Raw genomic sequence first — 22,397 nt, forward strand, 5'->3', positions numbered from 1 at the left:
TCTGATGGGTCGTGCGGCGATTGTTGGGGAGAAGAAAGTAAAGCGGCACGGGAATTTGGCTCGTCGAGGCCATACAAGTATGAAGTAAGCCACTCCTGGCCAAGGTTCTGTAGTACGATGTTTCGCGTGCCTGTGACTGTGCGCGTCAGCGGGGTTCGCATGCAGGCAGGGCACTTATGCAAGGATTATGCAAGGAAGCATACTCTGTTGCGTCAGGTCCAGGTCACTACGCATGTGCTCCGTGCTCCGTAGGTTCAAAATACCTGCATACATGTACATACCAGGTACATCTTACAAGTTGTCAGGCTGAGGCTGAGCTGCCGTCGGCACTGCTTTTTGGCAGCAGCAATGGCAGGATATTGACAATAATGCGCAAAATCGAGTGACGCTTTTCAAACAAGGGGACCAGTTTGACGTTTGGTGGGCTTTTTTTTTTTTCCCCGTTACAAGCAGTACCTTGCTATCTAACTGAATAAGGTACTAAACCACAAGAAAAGAGGGGGGAAGAAATGGATTGCCCCTCCTGTTCTCCGATTGAACGCCGTGACGCCGATGATTTTTGCTTTGCGCCCATGTACGAGTGCTGTGGCAAAAAAAAAAAAAAAAGAAAAAAAAGGAAAAAAAAAGAGAAAAATAAGAAGAGGAAAAAAAAGGGGGAGGAGAGGGGGTGGTTGAAGCCGGCAAAAGCCAACGGTTGTTGTCACCCACTCGCAGTGCAATTGTAAAGCTACAACTTGAAAGGATGGGCTTCGGTGTTGAGAACCCATTCGTCCAAGCTAATCACGTCGGGGCCTGAAAAGAGCAAGTAGTAATACTTCAACGTCTCCGCTAGCCAAAAACTCTCCATTTCGTTGGTAACGCTGCTCCTCTTCGAGAGTACGTTGTAAATGGCGCTATTGGCGGTAGAGGTTCTTGTGGCCTTCATGGTTGCTTCAAACATGGTCCAGCCCTTGTCCATCCAGCTTGGATCGCCCGTGATGCGATACATGTACCATACCGACTCAATGGCTTCTGGTCTAGAGTAGACGTTAGCACACAAACCACCATTGTCCTCATGACCAAGCTGGTACCGAAGCGACATACCTTAGTATATACTTGGTCCTTAGAACGCCGCTGAACCCTGGAGGTACGCCATCTTTGATTTGTTGTTGCACGTACTCTCGATGAGAGTTAAGTGGTGTTTTAGCTCTGGTTTCGGACGTGCGCGCCTGGCCCGGCCGGTATTCCGGAATAGTAGAGGGTCGCGAGCGCAAACGGTACGCGTCTTTGCCTTTGAGCTTGGGATACTTAGCATCAGTCTCGGTTGACACCTCAGAGTCGTACTGGTTTAGGTCCTTGTCGTTGAGCTCGGGATTTCCTACTTCCGCCTCGGTTGAGAAACCAGAGCCGTGCTTTTCCGCATCTTTGTCTTTGCGCCCGGGATACTCGGCTTCCCTCTCGTTTGAAAACTCAGAGTCGTGCTGCTTCGCCTTTCTGGTCTTTCCTTTCGTATTCAAAACAAGCTCATCCTCAGGTGAAAACCCGGAGCTGGAACCTCGCTGGTTCACGGAACCGTCAGGAATCACAGCCCTCTTGCTCAGATAGTCGGTAGATGTCGAGGCTGAAGCTGCGGCAGGTCCCCCGCTTTCGTGGACGGCTTGACTCGTCTCAGCAGCGAGCGGTTTGACTGCCTTTGAAACCCCAGTCTGCTCCGTATCGAGGTCGTCAAGCTCTGCTCCACTCTTTCCCCCGTAAACAGCTTCACCTTCGCGACTTCCGTAGTAAGGATCAAGCTCCCTCCACCATACAGTCTCGTTGAAAGCGCACTTTGCGAGAGTGGGGCAAGGGACGACGGTTCCATGCTCGGGCATTATTCCTGTCGCAGTTGATTGATATGCCCAGACGCAGCCGTTTGTCAACTTCTCGGCATAGTTCAGATCCTCTTCTCTGCCAAAAAGCTTCCCCCCAAGGGCGTACATGCCGCCGACGAAGCAAGTCAAGTGCGTCACTTCGTATTCAGGATTCGGTTGGTCCCGAGTAGAGGGGCTAACACCAACCTTGGCGGGAAAAAGGATATCCCAGTCACCAGGAACCATTGGTCGAAATAAAAGGTTCTTGTTGATACCTTCAACGGTATCCTCGTACAGCTTTTGATATTTACCTTCTTTGCCACCAAGCAGCAAATACTCCTGGAGTTGGACAGGCGATTAGCGACCACGAGGGCAAAAGAGGAAAAAAAAAATCTGGCCCATGCCTCAAAATTCAAACGCTTACTTTGCCAAAATATTCGTATGCCGAGTCTTGTCCGCCACCCACGTGGTATTTTTGATAGCCAATCATCCCTGGTTCGATTCCCTGAGGAGCACAGTCCAGTTCGTCGTCGGTTCCATCGTCGACAAGGGGGACTTGAAATTTCGGTCGAGACCTTGATTCGCCTCGTATCGCGTCTACAAGGGCAGCGTCGATTTCCCGTTGCTGAGAAAGTGAGGATGCCCGTCTTTCCAGTCGGTCATCGTCAGTAGGCATCATTATGCTACTCCTGCCTCTGGATTCTTTGAGGTCGTGCAGAGTGTCTGCCGAACTGGCCCGATTTTGGGCAGCCCTCCAACTGCGGCCTACTGCGGCTGTTTTATTGCAGCCTGACACATCCAGATTTTCGGGAAACAGGCCAGGTATAAGAGTACCCTTTTTCTGCAACTCGACGAGGCCATTAGTGATGCGATCGACAGCGTCGTAGTATTTGTGTTGGCCAGTCACTTGGGCCAGGCGAGTGAACTCGAGTGAAAGAGTCCCTAGCTCTGCTATGCCTACGCGACGGGCTCGGCGCGGGCGTGACGTAGACTCTGGCTGCCACTCGTAGTACAAAATAGGCATTCTGTTTGGAGTGTCAAAGATTCCCATCAATATCTCGGCCAACTCAACAGCCTTGTCCAAGAGGAATGAGTAGCTTCCAGATGCACCTCCACTGACGTCATACGCTGCCACTAGCCCTCCTAGGTAGCGAATGGTGGTTTCAAAGACGGGGATTTCGCTTCGTTCTGTATAGGTGAAATCAATGGTTTCAGCCGCTCTGGCTGCTTCGTCAAACTCAGCCTTTAGACCGGCAATCCATAGTGTATCGAGGGAGTCAACCAACGTGGCCGCCCATCCACAGAAAGGATCACGCGATCGATTAGTGACTGGCAACAACTCATCGTGCATCCAGGCATACTTTCTATAACCCGCCCAAGAGCGTCGAATTTCCTGCTTGACCATCGCTTGTCTCTGTAAGCGCTTTTTCTTGGGCCCTTCAGCCTCGGGGGAGAACACATGTTGGATCTTTGGAATCTTTTTCCTACTCCCAGTAGGGAGCGTAATGATAGACTCTTTGGGCAATGGAAAATGCTCTTTGGGCCTTATCCAATGCTCCTTTGGGGTGGTGGGCGAGGACCGTGCCGATGCCGATGTTGAAGTCGAAGTCGGTATCGCATTTGATGTCCCTAGGCGCTGAATCGGTTCCTTCAAGTGAGCCTCGACTTGATTGGCATTGACTTCCTCCGTGTCTGTCTTCGGTTCCGGGTTGAAGCCGGCAACGCCGCCGACGCTGGTGCGATCGGCAGGCGCATCGCGATGTGACGCGCCTTTGCTAGTTCTGTCACCACCTGTCTGTGTTGCTGGCGTCGTGGTGCCTAGAATTTCATCGTTGGCTGCTTTCTGAGCAACGTGATCGATCTTGGGCTTCTGCTTGCCGGCGTTTTTCTGCGGCAATTGTTCCGTGGTGGGGGGAGGCTGGGGCCTTTCTTCATGTCTGTCTTCAGATCTGACGGGGACGACGAGAGGTTGTCGCGGATCCGTACGTCCTAGCCGTTGCCCCTGCCAGGAATTCTGTAGCACACGATACAGAAGGATGACAATTACGGCAGCACAAAACGTAAACAGCTTATTGCGTCTTCTCCGCATCCTGGACAATCTGCGGCGCCAATGAGCTGACCGACAAAACGCTATGTAGCAATGGTGACCTGACTGATGGAAGCAAGACTCAAAAGTTCTTAGTTGAGCGGCACTTGAAACAATCAGAGGGGTGGCATTTCCTCAAGTTTTGGGCCCCGAGCCCGCCGAGCGGTGCGAGAAAGATGACCCAGCACGAAGTGGGATTGCGAGAATGGCCAAGAAGGGAAATGAGAAAAGAAGAAGACGGAAAGACACGGGCGAACTGCAGAGGCAGGCAGGCGGTGGCCTAATTGACATCTATTGGCAGCCGGACAGTTGGAACTCGGAACCCCGTTGGGGTAGAGGCAATAACGCAACGCGACCCAGCCAGAAATGAAGAGGCGCTGAGTAGAGGAACAATAACCTAAAGAGGAACGAAAAAAAAAAAAGTATATATAATCAATGGGGATGCAAGAGCAGAGCAGGGCAACGCAAAAGCAAATGCTTTCATTCGAAGCCAAGCTGTCTGCCCGATGATATTATGGGAAAAGGCAAAAATGCTTGTGGGAGGAAAGGGAAGCGGAAGAGGACAGAAACGGAAAAAGCAGCTTGCCGCAAGCCGGGTTGCCTCTTCTTCTTCTTTTTCTTTTTTTTTGTTTTTTGTTTTTTTTTCTTTGGTTTCGTTGGCGTCTGGACCTGCCTAAACCTTATTATAAAGGTGGCAGGAGCAACGGCACCTGAGAACATTCATGTTTCAAGGCGACCGGAAGGAGCACTGAAGCCACTGCCACTGAAGCTGGCTGGGGACATCAGACAACTTGGCCCACGGCCTGTTGCATGTGCATGGAAGTCGGCGCTGCCCATGAAATTGACTTTATGTACTCCGAATGTTGCATTCTCTGCTAGCTGGTGCGTTAATTCGTTAATTCCTCCATGTCGCCCCCCGCTTAATTGAGCCGTGCTTTCTCTTAGCACACCCCCCCCCACACCCCCCGTACCTCTAAACAGCGGGCGGGCTGCCCTGTCCCTCAACCTGATGTCTACATGTGGTCACTTCGAGGGCACCTATACGTACTATTTGACACGGCGCGCCAAGCTGGATTCCCAGCGGCAGTCACGCACTCGTCAGCTCTGTTTAGACACCGCAAATATAGTCTTACCACTTCTCCGTGATTATGTACTTTTAGCCATCTTAGCGAACGGGAACAGCTGTCGCTCGAACCAGGGGTGACGCAAGTACGGACTCTGGAGTACGGAGTACGGAGTACAACCCTGCCTGGTGTACTCCATACTAAGGACCCGCCCCACATGCTCCGTACGGGAGTGCCCCAGGCCCCTGGCCCACATGGTAGCATCAATCACAAGAGCACGTCAACTCAACAAGGGGTAGGATAGGAGGTAACTATTAGTAGACGGATTGACTCATTGGTCTGCCTGATCTCGACTCTTGTCAAAGAGGCCCAACAGGAAGAATAGCAGATCGGGACAAGACTGCCGCGTTTCTGTACCTCGTGCGCATTTGCACTCTGCGACTCGGCTGGCTTTGCGTTTTAGCGCTCGTCACATCTGCCTTTTGGGATAAGAAGTGGCGTCTTGTTCTCAAACCCATCAAGCAGCAGCAGGCAAAAATGCAGAGTCGTCCGAGCATCGCAAGGTATACTGCCCATTATACATCCGTTCTCCGGTGGGGATTCCAAAGCATTTGGAAAGGCCTCTTCCATGCCATTCAGCATGCGCTGCGGCGCAATCACCTCCAAGGACTTATTTCTACTCGCTTTGCCCCAGTCTCGTCATCCCCCAAAACCGTCCTTCTCCCAACGCTGATGCGATTCCGCAATTCTCCACGGTTCATTCGAAGAAATATCTGTGCGTCGTAGCCCTGGAAAATGTATTCAAGATTCAGTTGCCCGAAGCCAATGGTCCGGAAAACCGGTCAAGTCTGATGATACCGCTGAAAATATATAAGGCCAGGTGAAGAAAAAGAAAAAGAAAAAAAAAACCTCTAAATCTAAATAAAAAGCATTGCTCGTCGTACGCGGCTAAGCCGCATCATGTAGTTTGGTACGCGTCCTTGATTTTCGTATAAAGCTCCGTGTCGTAAAAGTTATAGTTGGGGTCAAAATCGCAGAATGGATGCTGTGAGAGAAGTACGTCGGCAGTTGGACGATCAAACGGATTCCTGCAGCATGACACATTTAGCATTGAGTACCAGGGCACCATGTCGCGTCTCCTGCAGTGACTTACACTTGAAAGCAGTCCATCATGAACGCCACGGCCAGAGGTCCAATGGTGTCTTCCACTTCCTCCGGAATCGGCGGTGTCTCTCCGTTCGCAATCTTGTAGATGGCTCCAACAGCTTCTTCCTTGCTCCATGGTCTGCGTCCGGCGAACATTTCCAACACCACACACCCCAGACTCCAAATGTCCACCTTGGCGCTATAGCCCTCCCCTTGCGACCGGATCACCTCGGGTGCCATCCAAAACACTGAGCCTTGCATCGAGTTGGTCTTGTCGTTGCCGTAGATGTTGTCCGTCTTTTTGGAAATGCCAAAGTCGCTAATCTTGCAGGTTCCATCCAGATCCAGCAGGATGTTGTCCGCTTTCAAGTCCCGGTGTAAGATGCCCTCGCGATGCAGATAAGCCAACCCGGACAGGGTTTGGCGAGTCAGTGACGACACGACAGGCTCTTCAAACTTGCCGTGCTTCCGCAGGCAGGACCCGATACTGCCGCCGGAAATGTACTCGAGGAAGATGCTGATGCTTGTCTCCTTGCGTTCGCATCCAAGATATTGCACGATGTTGACATGGTCCAAGTGCTGCATCGTGTCAATCTCTTGATCCAGCGCTGCCACCATCTCCCGCATCTTTGCCTTGTCTCCCCCAGCAGCTTTCGCATTGACTTCAACCTCCTTGACGGCCAGAAACTCGCCCGTGGTGGCATTCATACCAAGGTAGACACGGCCATATGTTCCCTTGCCAATGAGCTGACCCTTGAACCACCTGAATGTTGTTTGCCTCCTGGGTATTGTATCCTGCGGAATTTCCGGTACAACTATACTGCCCCGCTGATCGGGTCGAATTTGAACAATGTTGGCATTGAACATCTTGGTACTCTTGCGGCGGATAAGGCTGGCTTGCGACTTGCTGTCCACGGGTTGGGAAACGCTTGTGAATCGCTTGTTTGCTTCATGAGCGCCTCGCGCAACTTCCCGGATCGACTTCATTCGGCCCAATCCGCCCGACCGCCGTATGCTTCGCTGAGCTACTGTTTGACTGGAAATGGGCAGCTCCACGGCCTTGAGGGTTGACTGATCCGAGCCCAGGGTATCTCCGTCACTGTAAAGAGATGGCTCTCGAGACGGCGGCATGTCTGCAGGCGCGTCGTTTGCCACAGCAGCTCCATAGCTAGCACCGAAATCAGACCCGTCGTGGTTTTCAAAGCCGCCTGTCGGCAGGGGCGGTAAGTCTCCGCTCGCACTCTCCTCCAGTACAGGCTCGTCAAGGTCGAGATTCGGAAAGAAATCGTCCAAATTGTTAAGCAAGTCGTCTGTAGGTGGGCGATTGGCCCACACGTCCTTTTCGATAAACGACTTTCGGCGACTGATTTGAGTATCCTTTTCATCCGAGTCCCATGCATCGGTTCCAGGCGTTCCAGGAGTTCGCCGAGAGCTCGTGCAAGTTTTAGCCCCACCATCCGTACTGCTCTCAGCGGTACCCGTGCTGGCATGCGAATGGGGGGATTGAAAGGACACAGACAGGGCTTTGCTTTTGCGTGAGGTGCTGAGCGTCAGGTTGGGCCGTTTGTCTGCATCAGATTGTTCGTTTGATGAAGTATTGGCACCAGCGCCAGCGGTTTTGCCCCTACTTCTCCCCGCTAAAGGAATGGCGAACAGGCCATCGTCTGAGTCGTCGCTATCATCGTCTTTAGGAGGGTTTGCAGATCGAGCGGATGATTTCAAAGGAGATGGCGGTTTCGAGAATGTTACTTCTCCGTCATTCCAGTCCATATCCGGTTCGTCGAAACTGTTCTTTGAGACGCAACAGTCGGTGGATCCCTTTGTCTGTGAACGGGATGAACTGGGGCTGACGACGCCAGGCGATACACTTTTTGGCCCTGCTTCAATGGTCTTAGCAATTTCTTTTTCTTTTTTTTTCCACGGAAATCAACTTTGGGAGAGCAAGAGCAAGCATTGACGGGTAGCCAGGCTAGTAGCCAGGCATGGCAAATGCAAGGTTACCCAAGCTGATGGTATTGGTGTCAAGAAACGGCCTTTGAAGTGGTTGACAGTTTGGCCGAAACTAGCACTGAACAATGGGTTCTTACCTGATTGCTGCTGATTGCTGCTATTGCCAGCCGGTGAAGCGGACGATGGCTCAACGCAATTTGTGACCGTTATCTTGAGCCCGGAGGCGCTAGATTGGCCGACGGCCCCCATATTCCTGCCAATGCCCACAAGAGCAGCTCCAATTCCGCCATTGCCAGTCATGGCCTGTGGGTGCTTTGTCTTACGATGACTGTCTGCAGCTTCGAACTCTGAGGCCGCGGTTGAGAGTGGGTACCTTGGTGAGGAAGTGCTGTCCGTGCTGCTACTTGAACTTCTTGTGCCAAGACCTGGGCGCCGGCTCAAAGAATTGGCCTTGATCAGTGTGGCCGATGGATCACTCGGCGGCGCTGGGGGTCGTCTCTGCGGCAAGAGGGGTTCCGGCTTCTTGTCTTCGAACGGTGAGATGCGGGGTTGATCAAAGTCGACATTACGGCCCACAATCCCATATCCTGCAGCCACCTCTGGCGCTGTCGCGCTTGACTTCTTGTTCGCTTTCTTCCTCTTCGCAAGGTATGCCTGTTGCTTCCTCTCAATCTCCGCTCGGTACTCACTGGCTTCCTTGGCTAAAGCTTTCTCATCTATTCTCTCGCTAGGATGGTTCGCTCTTGAGGATGGGGGTGATGAGCTCGACCTCTGCCTGCTGCGATTATACGTATCTTCATCCACACCAGGTGGGATATAATCTGGGGACAATGAGGCAGGAGCCTGGTGGGAGGTAGAGGCGTTGCCTGCTTTCATAGGAGATACGAAGAATTTGAGCGAACCATTAGAATCCCCCTTCACACGCTTATCAGTAAGGATCTGTTGATCGTCGAGTGCTTCTGCATGATCAAATTTCCCCAGTTCAGTCGCGAAGATGGAGAACTGTTCGAAACCTGTCAAGCCAAGGTTTGCACATATGGCTCGACGGATCTCTGAAGCTGATTCCTCTTCAGTGATGTCACACATGCGATAATTCCAGTGGTCGGTGGTTGCTAGAACAAGCGTCCTGGCGCCGTTGGTGCGTTTCAGTCTCTGCGCCATTGCGACGTGATCCTTCTGCTGACCAGCAATGTTGAAGCCCAGACGTTCCAGATGCGAATCACTTCCGTTAAAGGCACCGTACACACCAGGAAGAGTTTTGGCCGTAGCCACCGGCGATTCGGGAGGGTCAAAGTCATCTGGCGATGGGAAGGAACCATCGTCCTTTTGCTTCTTTCTCCTCGACAAAAAACTTAAGAAGCTCTTGGAGTCCTTTGCAGACGCTGGATGATCCAATCCGGCAGATCGATCGCCCGACTCTTGCGGCGAGTGACGGGGGCGCAATTCATGAGTTCGAGATGTTGCTATGGCTTCGGCGGTAGTCAATCCCCTGCCAAAGATTGTAGCAGCATCGGCAGGGACGCCAGATCCATAGATGGCCGCGTTGGAGGTGATTGAGTCCACACTGTTTCGAGAGCGATGGCCAAACTTGCTAGATGCTGGCGATGTGGACAGTACCGGTGCCGTCGCCGATGAGAAGAGAAGCTGCTGCTGAGGCACGGGACTGCCATGCGGACTGTCTTTACGTCCTGTTTCTCCACGTGACGTTCCGCTTTCGGCATTCGCATTGTCAGTAGAGCTGAGCTTCCGGCTGCCGTCTGTGTCAATGTATTTCAGACCCAATCGATGATCGGAGTCGGGGTTTGTAGGACCATTGCCGAGCGCGGGCATGGTGGTTGAGCGATTCTGGGAAAACTGACGAGCGGCGAAGCTGCCACTCCCGGATGTTCCAGCCGAATTCAAGGGTGTCTATGTAGCATATTAGAGAGAGACCGACGCCAGAGGTCGTGGGAAAACCGCACCTTGTGCGCAGATGGTGGGTGACGAAAACTCACGTTGGGTGATTCAGACGACTCCAAAGCATTATTGCCAGATGGAGCGGTGACCGAGCTGGCTCGATTATGGCTGCTCACCATCTTGGACGGGTCGACAGGTTTGCCAGTGACGATGCTCCTGATGAGTCGACGCATGCGCTTACCTTCCTCGCGCTCCCGAGTCTGATCCCAACCTGTACCGCTGTTGAAGCATTCTTGAGCCAAGCGCGGGTATACTTTTTGATGCATCATGCCAAAGTTTCCACGCCCACCGTGCATGCTGCCAAGTTCCAGAAACTGAGCCCCGCATAGATTTAAGCTCTTAAAGGTCTCCTGCCAGTCCTTGGAAAATTGATTTTTCGCAAGCCATATCAAGACGGTGTCAAGTGGCCACTGAGCAGCTAGCTCGAGCGGTACTGTGCTGACAGCAGCACCGGTAGAAGCGAATGGAGAAACACTCGACTGGTAAAGCCGATCTCTGGCATTCGCATCATCCGTCGGTGGCCTAGCATTGCTTGTCTCGTACCAAGAGCTTTGTGACGTTGAGGGATCGCTCGGACCTAGACCGGGAATTCCCACCCCTTCACCATATGTCCCACCTGTTGGAATGTAGGTCGCACTCATACTCATGGAATCGTTCGGTCGGGGCGGAGGGGGCATGGCTATAACATGGGCGGCTGCTATTTGGGCATGCAGCTTTGGGTTGTAGGGTTGATGTTGGAGCCCAGAAGGAGGCGGTGGGGGAATGTTGAGACCATTTCGAGCATCGTAGAGCTTCCCGTAGTTGCCATGCCACGTCGTTTGCTGACTGAGAGCATTGCCAGGCGGCGGCCCTGGGGGAGGAGGAATCATGAGTCCGGCGGCGGCACCTGGCAGAACGCCAGGATACCTTGGAGGTGGAGGCGGAATGTTCATCATTGGGTTGGTGGAAGCAGGACCGGTCGTCAATGGAGTCGATAGTGGCGGAGGAGGAGGGACTTGGAAAGAGCGTGTGGGATCATTGCTCGGGACATGTCTTTGGCCGCCGGAATACATGTTGAGCGAGCCAAGACGACGCGGGCAAGCCGCCTGCTGCTCACAAGAGAAGGTCGAGGTATATTTCCGTTTGCGTATCGCGGGCTGGCGTCGAGTCGATTCCGCTGGCCAATTGCAGAGCAGAGACTGTTGAGGGTTGATTGGAGGAGGAAAAAAAAATAAAAAAGAAAAAAAAAAAAAAGAGGGAGAGAAAAGAATGAAGATGAGGGAAATTAGGGAAGCAATGCGAGGCCAAAAAGATATGCCCCCCAGGCGCCTTGACTTATGGCCAACAGCCAGCGATGAGGTTGCAAGGTTAGCAAATACAAGCAGACTGAATGCTGCCCCCAGCTCCAAGTACTCGGTGGATCCTCATTTGCAGAGCTACGTGCAGTCTGATGAGCAAGTCGCTGCGAGTCTCAGGAACGGAGCTGGCGAGTGGAGGCTTGACTGATTGCGTGCGTCGATGAGCTGGTTTCCGAGTTGGCAGGCGGCGCAGCGAGCGGCAAAGCTAACTGACGACTCATCAGCTGCTGGATTGGTTCGGATCAGGCACGAGCAAAGATGAGCCGGCTGGCAAGCGGAAATGTGGTGGCAAGTTTGGAGCCGGAGGAAGGTTTAGAGGTTGGCGAAGACGTCAAAATTCAAACGGCGGCACCGTAGCGGTCGAAGTCAACCGACGGGGTCTGGTCTGTTCTTGGTCTGTTCTTGGTCTGTTCTTGGTCTGGTCTTGGTCTGGTTGGCCTGAGCCAGCCTCTGAGCCTATGAGCTATGAGCCGCTGAGGTCTGAGCAACCAGTTGGCCCCAGTGCCCCGTTGGGCTTCGGTCCAGGCTCCAGGCACCACCCAGGTTGCAGGGACCAGCCAGCGTCAATTCCCGCAACTACGGACCAGACAGTACTCCGTACTCCGTACCCAGCTTGTGCCTACTTGGAGGAGCAGGCTAGCTGCACTTGGGCGCTAGACAGGGCCCACGCCCACGAGTGGGGCAGCAGTTGAGAGGCTGGGGGCGGCCGGCGGCGGTTTCATGATTGCAGTTGCGGGGAGGGACGTTGTCCGGATTCGTGTAAGTCAATTGTGCCAAGCACAAAGTCATCAATGGCATTAGCAAACGTGCCGTACACCCGCCACGTCGTAGGAGGCCGGGTACTTGCTATGTATCGGCCCATTTCTCCAGCCCCGTGGATGCATCGACCTGACTGACTGTGACGTGACGTTGTGCGGGTGGCCTCCGTGTGAGACGTCACAGCCCCGTAGCTAGCTCCCGGGAAGCTAAGGTACCTTCAATGTTGTGTAGTATGGAGTGCATGGGTGGGTGCTTGCAAAGAGGCAGCAGGAACCTCGGGTACTTTATGCTTGTGCCTCAGAGGTCTTGAGATGCCCGCAGCCCCGTGTGTTCTATCTGGAAGCTATTGACTCGTATTGACTCGTCGTCAACTTCAATTGCTGATGAGCCTTGATGCTCAATTTCCTTGTGGACCGTCGGAAACCAACGCCATTCCCCTGCAGCTTACCAGGTAGGTACATGTACCTTCCCAAGGCACCTCGTCGCCCCGTATCTGCATGGAGTACGGAGTACTCGGCAGAAGAATGTACGCCAGCGCGTTCCGCACAGCCAAACAGAGCGCGGTTCGACTGGGCGCCTTCTGCGCTGCGCCGGGGTGGTGACCTGACTGACGGGTGCCCCTTGCTGACATAACCTAACAACCCCAGTTCAGATCTTATCAACACAATTGATAGCCGCATGGAGCCGTGCAGCCGTAAACCCTGGAGTCTGTGAGACTCAACAACCTTAGCTGGCCGTGCGTGCTACTTGAAGTTGTCTCGGGTTGCAGTTAACCCTGCAGCCAGCACACGCCTTGCCCTTCGTGTTTTACTTTCCACCAGACTCCAGACCTCCTGCTCACTTCGCAACAGTGCACAAAGTTGCTGCTGCACGCGTCCCTCCAGCCTCTTTCTCGGCGCTTAGCCGCATGCGCATGCGAGGTAATGGCGATGGCGATGGCGATACGGACTGCATTCCCCCCCTTCCCCCCCCCTCTGGTACCTAACCCATCACAAGGCTGCATGGGGGAATAAGCCCATCCTCGAAGCTACCATGCTAGCGGCCCAACAATTGCCCCTGAGTATATCGTGCAGGCGGCTTCCAGTCCACCACATCCTTTTTCCCAGCTGTCGATGTACGGAGTACCTTGTCATGATGATGGAAAATCGTGCAGAATGACCCAGCACAAGCAGCATACAGGTGCACGTCGTGGGATTCGACATGCTACGGGAGCAGGGCGTAGATCAAGGGGGTAAGGAGGAGAAACAGAAGGAAGAGGAAAGAATCAGAACCCGATATATACATCAATAAAAACTCTCGAAACCAAAAAAAAATAAAAAAAAATAAAAAGGAGAGAGTGGGGGAGGAAGAAAGAACAAGGAAGGAGGGAAAACAAGAAGAAGAAAAAAAAAAAAAAGAACCGCTGCTTCCCCTGAATTCTCTCACATGAGCGTGCAGTTCCCAAGATTGAAACCGTAGCCTTGCTGGCATTGTTCGAGATATCCGGCTTCTTCCGCTGATCCCTGTGGAACATTGTGTTTTCGGACAACACCTTGAACCCTCATGGTATGCTCTCCTTCTGGATGCCACCACTTCAGCCGCTGGAGAATGGGCCCTTCACTTTCGTCGAAACCAAGTTCCCACCTTCCAGCCGAGACAGATATCTCACATTGATCCTTCACGAAATGGTACTCGGGAAGGAAAACAACAGTCGGCGCGTCGTCCCCTGCCGGCTTTGGAGCCGATACCTTCAGCTCGTACACGCATCGCCGGAGATCAAAGCCAGTAGACAGCACGTTGCCCGCTACCACGGTTGGCGTTGGTCGGATGAACACCTCCGCAGCTCGGTATCCCGGAGCATTGGTCAACTCGGGATCCTTCGCTGACAGGCTGGAGCTGATGGATTGCGTGGTCAATGTGCGCTGGATGTTGCCCGGTGTGACACTCTCATCGTCGCCCATACTTTTGTTGTTCATCGTCGTGGAAAGCTTCAAAAGGCTGGTGGCGGACTGGTTGACCAAAGCGCTTTTTGGCAGAGGAGAGAGCGGCGGCAGCTTGTCGTCGAGGGAATGGATGGAGAGATCCTCGCCGTTCCACTGATCGCCACGCTCATGGTCATTGATGACAGTATAGACCCAGAGGCAGTGTCCCTCAATCTGCGAACCTTCTACGCCATAGTAGTTTGCGTCCAAGGCAGCTGATTGGCTCGAGTAGTCGCCGGTTTTATATGCCTTCTTGTCGTCCATGTCGTACGGAATACCAAACTCGGTGAGCAGGCACGGATGCTTTCCTGTACGATCCAGACCCTCTTGTCGAAGCGTGGCAAGCTGGTCCCTCAAACAGTTTCTGATGGCCGTTTCGCCGATTTTGATGGCAAAAGCGGGATGGAGATACTTGCCACGAAGCACGCCGACCACGTCAACGTTCCACGTGCTATTCCAGTGCTTCGTCATCAACGTGATGCCGTCGTAAAAGTGTGGCGTGAATGCCATGAGCGGGTCGTCATCTTCGGTTCCCTTGATCAGTGGAGGGAGCTCCAGTGTGGGATATTGCATCAGCATGATGCAGTCGTTGTGATGGGCTCGACATGCTTTGCTATACTTTCTCCAAAAGTCCAGAAAGTACGAATTGGTAAACTCGGGGTAGTCAATCGTTTTCCCCGTCCTCGGATTCTTGGAAAAGTAGTCCTTCTTGAGCATAGTGTCTGTCGACAGGTCCCATACTCCGTGCTGCGCCCACAGACACTCGCCCAGCTTCCACCCACGATGACGCTTCCAGCCGTACTTTGAATCGTCGTAGCCTTCCGGTAGCCAGGCAATCTCTCCACGGGGGTCGACCAGCGTAGAACCGGTTCTGTACGGACCCAAACCTCCCATGTCCCACGTGTCAATCTCGCAAGCTCTGCCCATGCCCGTCAAGAAGGTCTGCCACATTGTGGGGCAGGTACCCTTCTTCAAGGGGTGGTCCTTGGGAATGACGGTCAAGTCCACGTAGCCCGTCATGCCTCTGTTCGGTTCATTCATGCTTTCCCAGCCAACGACAACTTGATCCAAAAGGTCTCCCGCTTCGTTTATTCGCTTGGCTAAATGTGCACAGGCATTGATGAAGTGACTCTGCAAATAGTCCTGGATATTCACGCCGTCGAGGATGCAATTCGGCGCAAAATCCTTGCCGGCAAAGAATAGCGTAAACATGGTTCCTGCGGCAAGTCTGTGATAGTTGGTCGACCAAATCATTTTGGGGAAGCTGTCCGGCTCAGGGTACGTGTTTTGCACAATGGCAGCCTCGGTCGCAGCGAAGCTCTGGGGGTTCAGGCCGCAAGCATAAAGCGTCCACAAGGGAGCTCCTGAGCCGCCGGTGAACCTGGACCAAACGTCTTGGTGAGGATCCATGAATACGTAGAAGCCGTAGGACTTGGCTATTCGTAAAATCTCAATGGTATGCTGTATGAAGTCGTCGTCATAGATGCCCGGACCAGCTGCCTCGATGGCTTCCCACGTGAAAAGGTAGCGAATAGTGTTGAAACCATAGCGCTTTATTCTCGCAAAATGCGTCGGCGCGTCTTGTTTGCTGAACGGGCGCTCGTGAAACCGAACATTGTCGCCATTGAAAAAGTCGTCGCCGATGTGGGATGGTTGATTAGGTTCAGACGGTAGCTTTGCGTCGCCCGCCACATTGATCCCGCGCAGCACGACCTGTCGGCCATGGCCGTCTCGGAACTGACCATCCTCGATCGTTAGTCGGAAAGAAGCCATGACGTGCCTGGCTTGGGAGGCGACGATGAGTATAGACGGCAAGACAGAAAGGGCTCAAGCAAACGACGGAGACGTCGTCGTAGAAGTTACCAGAGGATTGTCGTTGTCCGTCCACGCCGTGGAGGGAGGAGGAGCTACATACAACAACAGCGTATGTTGTTTTCTGTGCGTGCAAGTAGCTTGTGGTGCATGTTTGTAAGTGTGAGTACTTGAGGGGAGTGTTTTGATCTATGCCAAATCAGGACTCAGCCATGACGTAACCTCTCAATACCTTGGTACCTGGCATTAGATACTTCAAAAGATCCAAGACTATAGAACACCTCAGGTGACGGAATACGGATCCCCCCTTCCAAAGTTGATTGCCTTTTCCCCCTTTGACCCCATCTTTCAATCTTCTATGTTCCCTTACCCGAAATTTGCGAGAGGCAAGCACATCGAAGCGAGAGATGGCGCTGGGAGCACCACTGACTTCAAACTGTCCATTGAGCTACCCATTCGACGGCGGCCCGCCTCGAGAACCTGTGCGCTTCGTCAACTGCGCCTGGACTCGCAAATGATACATAGTGGGTGTCATAGTTTGAAGGGGATCCCGTGGGCACCTTTAATTGTGCCGCGACCACGCCGGATGCTTATGCGCAATCAGAACAACCGTTCCGGAGTTCGGCCCTCCACAGCATATAAACCCCGGGCGCCTTGCCAGCTCAACCCAATGTCAGCATCATACAGGTCGTGTATCCAAACTATTCGCGTTATCGACAGCATTACAAGCCCATTCGTGCGGGCCCTACCAAAATATTACACAAGATGACAAAACTGTATCCATCAACTCCCCGTGGCATTGATTCTTTCTCCGTCAAGAAAAAGAGCAGATGCACAATTTCTACATAGCATTGCCCCGATATCACCGTCGATACCTATGAGTCGTTGATCGGGAGGGAAATTAGCGACCCGCAGTCTCATTTGGAGCTCGCCCCGTCCTGTTGGTTTCTGGCATACGGCACATGGACGCCTGGGGGGTAAATCTCTTCCAGCTCTGCAGCATGATCAGGTCGCCCAGTATCCGTGAATACTGGAGGCTTTGGAACTGGCATTCGCTGTCGTTGTGCCGTCTGCTCCGGAACCGGCGTGGACCTAGACTCTACATGCGTTGACACCAAGTCTCGGGCGTCCATAGATACCGAACCCCAAACAAAATCCCTGTAAAGCTCTGGTCTGGGCTTCAGACTGCCAAAGATGTACTTTCGAATGACCCATGGAAGGTAAGATGTGGTCTGGAATCGCATAAACTCGCTCTTTGAGACCGCAAAGACGTGATCCAGCTCTTCCAAGCTTCGTTGCTTCGTCTCCTCCACCAAGAGAAACACCAAAACCAGGGCAACCAAGTTGAGCGCCGAGAAAAGACCAAGAGAGCCCTGTTGGCCAAGTGCAGAGTTGATGCTAAACCAGGAAATCAGCCGCCTTCTATTTTATAACCAGAGCTTTTCAGGGGGATGCGACCGCACGAATCATAACGTACCTTGGGAAGAACATGGCCAACAATCCGGCGAACCCCAGATTGATTGAAATCGCCCACGCGGTACCCTGTCAAGGGCGTCAGAACTTCAATGGCCACCACCCCGTAAATGAGCACTCGTGCGCCTGAAATTGTGCTTACCGCTTCTCGGTGTGACAATGGGAAGCTCTCTGATGCTAATGTAAATGGCATTGGTCCAAGACCAGGCGAGTATGCCACGGAAAACACTTGACAAGGTGTCAGTGTTCTTTTCAGAATGGCTTTTTCGGCCTGCCAGGCGGACTTACGAAATAAAAAGCACGCCGTGATGCCGATGCGGGTGTCTACATTACTGATGTGGCCAGACATGGCACCGCCGAGCATAAACACTGCCATGAACGGCAAGGTGATGAGGAGCCATCTTCGTCGACCGAGTGTGTCGATACTTTTGACCGCTGGTAAGCCGAAGAAAAAGTTGACGGCACCTAAGGAAAGATCCAGGTTAGACACCTTGGTACACGCAACGAAAGAGAGCCCTTCAAAACTTACCAAATCCTAGGCTGTAAGCCATAGGTATGGTCCTGGCAACAGATCCTTGGGCCATGCTGCTGAATAGCGTTCCTTCATAGCCGTTCAGTATCCGATTTATGTTGCCAAAGGGGTGAGCTCAAAGGTAACCTACCAGAATAGAATGCGCAAACGTTGACTATTCAGGTGTCATAAGGGTTAGCTCGTAAATCACGCCGAGAATCAATATGCTCACCTCCGCAAAGCTGCTGAGCAAGATTGACAGTGGAAGTCGAAATCAGGGCATTACGCAGACGTCGAAATTCGAACAACTGAAAATACTGTCTCAAGAAGTCGCGAATGACCCAGAAAAATCCAGGCGACTTGAGAGCGTGTTCATCAAGGTCTCCAAAATCCATGTTCTCTTGTTCAATGGCCTTGTAGACCACATACATGTCTCGGAGAGCTTGAAGCTGCGCACAAGAGAGAAAAAAAAATCAGAATGCAATTCTCACCAAGGGTCGCGACTCATTACCCACTCCCGCTCTTAATACATTATGAAAGACACACACAGCAATGCATTTTTAACATGGCATGGGCATCTTATATCTTACCTCGGTATTCCTTACGCGTCTCAGAACCCGGTAAGCCTTCTCCACGCTATAGTTTGGCCCTTTCATCAAGTGATATCGTGGTGACTCTGGACAGACGAAGAATGCAATGCAAAGTAACGCTAGACTTGGAACCACAGGAGCACCTTGAATCAGACGGAAGGTGGTGCTTTCATTGGCCGCAAGGGTGAACAAAAGGTTCAAACCGAAACTGATCATGATGCCGAAAGCGACCCTTTGATGTACAGTCAGTCAACATGATAGCTGAAACCACAGCGAAACCTTACACTGCTTTACGCAGGTCACGCACCAAATCTGCCATGCGAGAATTGCTGAACCACGCCAGAACCCAACTGCCGTTTCACTAGCCAAGATGGGTGTGCTGACAGCTTTGATGCCCATACCTGCCCAATCTGTCAGAATGGCACTGGGCACCGGAGAAACCGATTCCAAGAAATTTTGGTCCTTACTAACCGATGCCATTCAAGATCCTGATTCCAAGCAGCGCAGTCCACGACGTGGCAAAAACAGCCGCGATGGAGCTGCACATGATCATGAGTGCAGCAACGCTGATTCCGCCTTTTCGGCCAAACCAATAGTTGATTGGCAAAGATAGTGGACAGCCAAGAATGGCCGCCGAAAACCAAGGTGAGGCGTTCGCAGCACCCAGTTTCCAATCATCAAGGGTGACTTGATTAGGCACGCGTGGCTCTGTGAGCCCATATTGGGCTTGGTAGAGTGATGCCCCATTGAAGGATGATTGTACGAACCCTAAACCGAAGCCGAGGAATTAGAGATCAATAGTGTTGACTCAACGTAAACACATGAAAATGCCGTCTAGGACCTGCGTTTTACGGCAAAAGGGTTGAATGATAAGATACTGACCTTGTAAGAAAGCCGCAAGGGACACTGTTCCGATTACTATGAGCATGCCTCGCTCGCTGAAAAGGTTGTCTTTTTCGTTCCTCAGGGCCTTTTTTTCTTTTTGGGTCAGTCTTACGAGCAGGGCATTTCTCTCATCGAACTCTTGCGGTTGTCTAGCAGCTTCGTCATATAAGCGGATGTTTTTGCCAACTCTGGCAGCGCGTAATAAAGTCTCATATTCTACAAAAGGCAGATTTCTTTGTTGAAAATTCCTGACGTCCGCTTGAAGCTCCAGGTCGGTGAGATGGGCTTTCCTCCATCAAGTCAGCTTCTCGTCCACGAACTCAATTGGAAGTTTTGACTCCACTGCATGTTGCGGAGGGCAAAATGTGCGTCAAGATACATACCAAGGGGGTTCTCAATGACTGCCCTGTCATTAGTCCTTCTGCTCCGAACATGAGCAGAGACCCTTTCACGGTAGTTGGAGGAGAATTTTCGGAGGTTGGCAGGACTGTTTGCCATTGCTGCTCAAAGATTCAGAGGCTGATGACATTAAGAATCGGGTCTGAACAGGAATGATGTTACTATTTAGATGAAGTAATCAGAGTCACGGAGGAGAGTCGGCCTGGAGAGTCGACCTGCATATGGAAAAGAACAGACCACCACGCAAGAATCGACGTCGGTTAAAATATAAACTTGGCTCAGTTGGGGGCTGCAATTCAGAGCGCATGTTGATTTCCCCTGTTGCATCACACCGAGCCAGACGAGCCAGACGAGCCAGCCAAGCGCACGAGCACGGCGCCACATCCATACTACTGCAAGCCGAAATAGTGCGGGCAAGCAAAAATAGTAGGCAAGGATATTCTTGGCCACTGTCTGTCTTGTCAAATCTGCAATAGTCAGGATCGAAGACTCTGTTATGCAGAACGTGTCGGATAGGTAGGTAGGCATGTGACAGATCTGGTTCTTTCGATCCCTGGGAGAAGCGACAGAGACGCGGGATTTGCCTGCGACTTGGATTTGTTTCTGGGTCACGATATGCAAAGCAATGGCCTCACCTTTTCGCATCGGCAGTAAATCCTTGACCATAACAACTTGCATCATATTTCACTGAGCACTCTCGCTTGGGAGTGGGGTTCCTGGACATTGCGATAAATAAGTCACAGAAGACACATCGTGACTACCTAATGTATATGCTAGCCCCAGAGGGATGGGCCAGCGTTGGAATGATGGCAAAGCATCAAGCTTACATGGGAACGTTTGCTGATCGACGCATTCGCTTGGGTGATGGCTGTCGGCACGTAACACGCGTTCCCGGGATGCTGTAGTTGGTACTCCATAGAGGGTGCGGTACGCATTGGTGAAAATGGACGAGAGTTGGGATGAGGAGGACATAGCAAATGAATGGGTGACGGCGTTGATGGGGAGCGGCCTTGCAACTGTTAGTGGTAGCTGTGCTGTACCAACTTCCGAGTTTGCCTGTTCTGTTGTGTAGAAACCAACAATAGACGAGGTTGGTTTTTGTTTTTGCCCCCCCAACCTGTAGACGACATGTCATTGGAGCATTTGACATGCTCGCAGACCAACAAGCGATCAATCAGGCAGCTGACAGCTGTCAACCGGAAGCTGAGAGCCAATCCAGCAGCCGGCAACGGACAATGGGTGAGCAAGCGTTACCAGTGCTACTATTGTTGTCCTGTTTCGGCCGGGAAGTAAAGTGCAACTTCTGTCACCTCCTTGCCGCGAACCGCGCCGATCACTCCGTACAGAGTAGAGCAAAGCTCAAACCGTCTTTTCAAGAAAGATGCTGCACGGCGCATCGTTTGCGTCCAAGTGCCAGGTCATGTCTCACAAGCATACGGAGTACTCTGTAGGTGCTTGATCGAACCCCGGCATAAGCCTACTGGATCTTTGTGATGCATCGCAGCTTGTACTACCTACCTATCATAAAGTGATGGGTATGACACCGTGGTTTCTGTCAGTATGCAGCAACACATGACCAGACATGCCTGTTGTGCCAGACTTCAGACGACCAGTCACCTTATAACTCAGCCTAGAACCATCATTACCCCCATCTCGTCTCATCCGGTACCTGCGAGCGGCTTGGCGGGAATTTCGGTCCTTCGCTTGGTTCGTACTCTTAACAAGTGATTCAAGATACCAAGTCACGAGCTCCAAAGTCCATCGACTAATCTGACGTCTTGCTAATGAGGCCCCCGTTTCTGCTAGGAGACGAAAGCATTTTGCGGTAGGCTTTCATACAGATACTCCAAACATTTGCCCGAGTGATTCGAAGACCCTGGGTCAAGCATCTTTGTTGCGCTTTGTTGCGCTGATGGCTCATCTACCTCCTATAGACTTGCAGGTCAGTATCTCTGGAGCAGGCCTGCTTGCTCCTTGACCAAGCTATGACAGTCGGGGGCCTTTTGTTTGCTGGAAGAGTGTCAGGACTCGAGACCAGGGTCAACTTGTCTCCCAAGGGATCACGAGGCTTGAAGCCTTTTCCTATCTGACTGGCTTGCGCTCCAGCCGCGCCGCAACCCAGAGCCACCTCGCCTCGTTACCCGTGGCATTTCCGGCATTGTCGCTTGACGTCTTGCGCACGTGTACACTTGCCAGGCCGGCCTGTGCACTAAACGATATTGGCGACTGGTTCTGTAGTTTCGAGCTAGGTGTCCGGCGTTTGCATTCTATGATCAAGGCGGGGTCGAGTCAAGGCCTCGGTAAATCTCCGGTTCAAGTATCCCTCTCGACAAGGTACCTAGGTACTTATCCTCTTGCGCTGAGTCAGCAGCTCAGCAACTGAGGTTGTTTTTCGCAAGTGGGTCTTTGCCAAGGGCTGCAGACCGAGCCGCCTAATGGATCATGACATAGCCCCAGCTGAGCTTTGCTTCCGAATGTAGGCTTGGAGATGCCATAGCCTCGCCCCGTTAGAATTCAGCATGGGAAGAGACGCCGTGAATGAGATATATCTCTCCTCCTCCATCATCGGACTCGAACAGCACGGATTGGCTGAAGATTGGGTTTGTTCTTCTGCCAACAAATCGACCTGGCTTTTTGCC

The 22,397-nt window shown here is 52.3% G+C and overlaps 5 protein-coding genes across 5 annotated transcripts; 1 reads left to right on the forward strand and 4 right to left on the reverse strand.

The window, feature by feature from the left end:
* Positions 1-727: 727 nt before the first annotated feature.
* UV8b_01368 (uncharacterized protein) lies at positions 728-3,918 on the reverse strand (the record flags this gene model as incomplete). Its single annotated transcript, XM_043138866.1, has 3 exons — positions 728-1,016; positions 1,084-2,168; positions 2,254-3,918. The coding sequence occupies 3 exons, from the start codon at positions 3,916-3,918 to the stop codon at positions 728-730; spliced, it is 3,039 nt and encodes a 1,012-aa protein (XP_042994800.1).
* A 1,315-nt stretch (positions 3,919-5,233) lies between these two features.
* On the forward strand, positions 5,234-5,765 carry UV8b_01369 (uncharacterized protein; the record flags this gene model as incomplete). Its single annotated transcript, XM_043138867.1, has 2 exons — positions 5,234-5,274; positions 5,345-5,765. 2 exons carry the CDS (start codon positions 5,234-5,236, stop codon positions 5,763-5,765), a joined length of 462 nt encoding a protein of 153 aa, XP_042994801.1.
* A 172-nt stretch (positions 5,766-5,937) lies between these two features.
* UV8b_01370 (uncharacterized protein) lies at positions 5,938-10,966 on the reverse strand (the record flags this gene model as incomplete). The annotated part of the gene is made up of 4 exons (XM_043138868.1): positions 5,938-6,067; positions 6,133-8,005; positions 8,213-9,983; positions 10,070-10,966. The coding sequence occupies 4 exons, from the start codon at positions 10,964-10,966 to the stop codon at positions 5,938-5,940; spliced, it is 4,671 nt and encodes a 1,556-aa protein (XP_042994802.1).
* Positions 10,967-13,548: 2,582 nt separating this feature from the next.
* UV8b_01371 (uncharacterized protein) lies at positions 13,549-15,861 on the reverse strand (the record flags this gene model as incomplete). Its single annotated transcript, XM_043138869.1, has 1 exon — positions 13,549-15,861. The coding sequence occupies one exon, from the start codon at positions 15,859-15,861 to the stop codon at positions 13,549-13,551; it is 2,313 nt and encodes a 770-aa protein (XP_042994803.1).
* Positions 15,862-16,817: 956 nt separating this feature from the next.
* UV8b_01372 (uncharacterized protein) lies at positions 16,818-20,611 on the reverse strand (the record flags this gene model as incomplete). Its single annotated transcript, XM_043138870.1, has 15 exons — positions 16,818-17,298; positions 17,378-17,442; positions 17,516-17,601; positions 17,662-17,838; positions 17,903-17,974; positions 18,036-18,059; positions 18,117-18,333; positions 18,475-18,706; positions 18,782-18,875; positions 18,946-19,242; positions 19,357-19,644; positions 19,743-19,859; positions 20,149-20,225; positions 20,394-20,474; positions 20,586-20,611. 15 exons carry the CDS (start codon positions 20,609-20,611, stop codon positions 16,818-16,820), a joined length of 2,334 nt encoding a protein of 777 aa, XP_042994804.1.
* Between the last annotated feature and the right edge of the window lie 1,786 nt (positions 20,612-22,397).

The sequence above is a fragment of the Ustilaginoidea virens genome, chromosome 1 (genome assembly GCF_000687475.1).
Source record: "Ustilaginoidea virens chromosome 1, complete sequence".
Taxonomy (NCBI): domain Eukaryota; kingdom Fungi; phylum Ascomycota; class Sordariomycetes; order Hypocreales; family Clavicipitaceae; genus Ustilaginoidea; species Ustilaginoidea virens.